The 5,000-nt window shown below is 28.1% G+C and overlaps 1 protein-coding gene across 2 annotated transcripts in view; it reads right to left on the bottom strand.

Moving 5' to 3' along the window:
• Window positions 1-5,000, bottom strand: part of LOC145247335 (uncharacterized) — a 1,131,631-nt gene that overhangs the window by 477 nt on the left and 1,126,154 nt on the right. For both annotated transcript variants that reach the window (XM_080108996.1, XM_080108995.1), the window contains one exon: window positions 1-424. This exon is cut by the window's left edge and continues 477 nt beyond it. In XM_080108996.1, the coding sequence (XP_079965122.1) occupies window positions 417-424 (8 nt within the window). In that variant the 3' untranslated portion in view covers window positions 1-416. The remainder of the gene's footprint in view (window positions 425-5,000) is intronic.

The following is a 5,000-nucleotide window of genomic DNA, read 5'->3' as shown; positions in this document are numbered from 1 at the left end:
CTTGTATAATGGTTTTATTTGTTATTTTCTCTGTTCACGTTTTTATCACAACAACATCGAACATCGAACACTGAACAGATCTGATGCATCGTCGTCATGGTCGTGGTCAACGTCAGCGTTTGTCTTTGTCCGAAGTCGCCATACTTCTTTTTAATGTTTTTTGAAGGGGGTGAGTTTGGTTAGCGCGATTGATCTTTCGTTCGTCGGATTCCGTCCATTCTTGGCCTCGTCATCCATTATTGGTGATACCACAGGTGCCTGCCTCTATATCTGATCATCATCTGTTGGGTGGTGGAGGAGGCCGAGGCGGAGGCGGAGGAGGAGGGCTGTTGATCGACGGCGGTTTGACGAGGTAGGTGTGGAACAGAAGCGGTTAGCGGTGGTTCACGGAGCCCCCATCTCTCACAGTCCGGGCGTCATAGCTCTGAAAAAGAGGCATTCACAGTCGCACATTATAGTTTTAGATATGTATATGTGTTATATAATATATATATATATATGCATATATATACATATATATACGTATATATATACATACATATACTTTATATATATATATATATATATATATATATATATATATATATATATTAGTATGTATCCCAAAGTCGGGAAAAATTATGAACGTTTACATTAAGTGGGAAACATTCTGTTTGCATGTTAAAATAGAGTTGATACTACCTCGAACGGGTAGAAAACATGAATGTCAGAGTAAGATGAAAGTACGATATAGCAAACTAACAACGCTTAAAAAAGAGAGATATGTAAGAGAATTTGAGATGTATTGATAGTATGAAATATATATGTATTTTATCTTACACACATAATTGGGCCTTAAATAATGATATAATATTAACAAAACATTGGATAAAATAGATCAAGTAACTCAACTTGTCCGAGAATAAAATTTGGATCTATATTTTTCGATCTGTAATTACGACTGATGGACGAAAACAAAATAGCTCTGTTTATAGTGATCAGTGTCACCCAGGGTATTATATAATTTGTAAAATTGTTTGATGGCATGAAAGATAAGAAAGTAAATTACGCTCTTATTACAGTAATTGAGCCTTCGTGTACATTTCCTTTATAAAATATATATATATATATATATATATATATATATATATATATATATATATATATATATATATTCCAGGATAAAAACTCAAAAGTAAAACCTATTATATTTAACCAGAGTTGTTTATAGTGTTCAATTAAAAGAAAAAAACAATATATCATTTAATTCAGTTTAGGTAAACAATGCTGCCATAAGTTTCTACAATTATTTTACTTAAGACATCCTCAGGCGATAAAAATACGTCAGGCCTTTTTGAGGCCAGTAATTTAATCTAATAATAATGACTGACCTTGACTAAGGCGAGAGGTTTCTTGTCGCGCGACGATGTCTTTTAAGACTGAAATAGTAAATTTAGTGTATCGACGTATTGTAATTTGGTTCACCTACATTGAATAAAATGATTATATATATATATATATATATATATGTGTGTGTGTGTGTGTATATTTATATATATAATATAATATAAATATATATATATGTATATATATTGTTTCATCTTACTTCCCCTGAAGTTTTTAGAAATAAAAGGGTCCTTTGTAATTTGATTCACCTACATTGAATAAAATAATTATGTATATATATATATATATATATATATATATACATATATATATATGATATAATATAATATAATATAATATAATACAATATATATATATATATATATATATTGTATTATATTATATTATATTATATTATATCATATATATATATATATATATACATATATATATATGATATAATATAATATAATATAATATAATACAATATATATATATATATATATATATATATATATATTGTTTCATCTTACTTCCCCTGAAGTTTTTAGAAATAAAAGGGACGCTTCCCTGGAGCTAACAATTTATATAAGGTACATCATACTCCAATGTTGCATAACAGTTTTCCTTTGAATCTCAAACACTGAGTAAAGAAGTTTAAAACATAATCTTCTTTTCCACAATTAACCATATTAGTATTTTACATAGATTCTCGTGTGCTTATATATATATATATATATATATATATATATATATATATATATATATATATATATATATATATATACTTCTAACCATGTTTCCTAATATTATTGTAACATATACTATATATATATGCATATACATGTATATATATGTATATATATATATATATATATATATCTGTGTGTTTTATGTATATACACATGTGATAGTATGAGGTGACATAATATAGTGTATATATATATATCTTTATATATATATGTATATATATATATATGTATATATATATATATGTAGTTTCAACTTATAAGCAGAATTAAATCGTAGTATGATACGAATATATCCATTGAATGTAAACATAAAAATTCATGATTAATTTCCACGGGAACCCATCAGGCTAAATGCAATCTCCCTAGTGATTTCCCTAAAAAATTTAATATAGACACAAACTTAAACTTGCTTATCATGATATATTCTTCAACTATATATATATATATATATATATATATATATATATATATATATATATATATACAAAACAATGCAATCACATTATTTTATATGATGAGGTTTTTAATATTTCGTTCGGATTACTAAAATACTCTCTATAAATGAGTTTATATAAATACTTATAAAACTGTATGTATCTTTGCGCTCATGAAATTGTTCTTTCCGGTTAGAGGTTAAACAAATAAACGATGAAATTTAATATAATTTTCTGCTAGCTTGCAGCTACACTTCTCGTCCTCTACTGCAGGCATAAATTCGGATACAAGCGAAACCAGTTTCATTCTATTTTCATCGGCCTGTCTTCTCTCTCCGCCATTTCTTTCTCTCATGAAGCATTACAAATTTGGAAATAAAATGATATCCCTCTTCATCTCTGTTTATTATATTTATGTCACCTTTTTCTCAGCTTTATATTTCTGTGTTTTTACATAATAACACCTTACCTTTTTTTCATTAAAAGATCCTCTGATCTTCGAGCCGGGATCAAAGTGTAGTATCTGTTCTGCAGATGCTGCACTTAAGATAATTTGTTCCAGTCAATGGAAGGGAAACCCTCTATACTGGGACAATTATTATTTTTGGTAACCAGAGTGCCCCCTTTTTGCCTACTTTTAGGGGAGCTGGTTTTTACCCCAAATTAAAAACGGCCTTGTGACTAATTTGTTTTGGTGGGAAGCAAATAAATGCAATTAAGCGGAAATTCAGAACCATAACCGCATGAGTTAAGTTTATTGCATTGTTTGGATTTATATTTCGGCAGCAAATCGTTATCAATACCATCTGATTAAAAGAATGTCTCTTATCCTTGTATTATTCATCGCTGTTCTGATTAGTGTCCGAATCTCTGGTAGATCTTGCTGAGTATTGTTCCGTGAGTACTCTTACCGTTCAACTTAAACGCTTTCGATCGTCGTAATTACTTTTAGCAGTTGGATTTTTGAAAAATATTGTTCTCGTTATTTAAAGAGATATATTATTGGTCTGTAACTTTGGTGGGAGAAAATAATCGGTAATTGGATACATTATTTCGAAAAACATAGTCTACATTAGCCACCCCACAAAAACACTCTCTTGACGTCTTGCATAGCACCTATCAAACACTATCACAATTTAACGCCACGTAACTACAAGCAGAGAAATATTGCAGTCAGTCGTAATCAGAATGAGCTTATATTCCAGCATAACTGTACACGACATTTAAAAGGATACTGGTAATATAAAAAAACAACAAAAAACAAAACAACAACGTTATCTTAATAGAATCGCCTTAAACATAATCATTAACATATTGAACAACAATTATAACAACAAATACACAAGTACATAAATAATTGATTAAACAGCTCTTTATAAAAAATAATAAAAATAAGATAAATATAAATAATAAAATAGTAAATAAAATGAATAATAAATAAAATGAATAATAAATAAAATAAATATAAATAATAAAATATAAATAATAAAATAATTAAAAAAAAACAATTAGAAAACAACAAGTATAAAAAATATACGTAGATAAATGACACAACCAATTACAGCTTATAGTTTTTCTTCAGAGCAAAACTAATAAAACACCTTAAATAATGATCTAACCATCGTTTGCGATTGAAGATAACAGAATTCTCTGATCTGTTCGTCACAAACAAACAATAGAAACTCTGTGAAATTAGCTAGAAAGTCGAGTTGAGACAAGGTTCAAGGAAACAACGGAAAAAGAAAATTTTCACTGTCTATACGCAGATAGGTATAATAATGATTTGCATTATACCCTCAGCATATATATGTATGCGTTAATATGTACGTACGCATGTTTGTGCGTATGTGCCTTAAGTAATCAAAGGTAATAGCCCGGTCTGAATTTCAATAAAACAAAACGTAGTTAAAGTATACCGGAAAAAGATACGTGGGCAGATAGATAAAGTGATAGATAAATCCTTACAAAATATTACATTTATACTGTACATACATTATACTTATATATATATCTGTATATATATATATATATATATATATATATATATATATATATATCTGTATATATATATATGTATATACAGATATATACAAGCTTAGCTACCATATATATATATATATATATATATATATATATATATATATATATACATATATCACCACACACTTTTTTACCCTTGCCTTTCTAAGAGACGACTTGAATAAACATAACGAAATAGACCCAACCAATAAATAAAAGCCAAAATTAAATGATTACATATACAATGTTCACAGAAATAATGCACTTCAACAAAAACAAAATTGCTCCTGACGAAAGCGCTCGAGGAAAATGGCTGACAAAAATCACTTGGCAACCTTATACACAACTTATGAACTGAAACGATAAAAAATGTTCGGCAGATCGAGAAGATTAACAGAAAAACCTGTAAGAAAGAAATATCGGTCGTATT

The sequence above is a fragment of the Euprymna scolopes genome, chromosome 25, assembly GCF_053919585.1.
Source record: "Euprymna scolopes isolate OS-2025 chromosome 25, ASM5391958v1, whole genome shotgun sequence".
NCBI lineage: Eukaryota > Metazoa > Mollusca > Cephalopoda > Sepiida > Sepiolidae > Euprymna > Euprymna scolopes.
The sequence above is the reverse complement of the archived record's forward strand: the minus strand, read 5'-3'. Positions and strand labels throughout refer to the sequence as shown.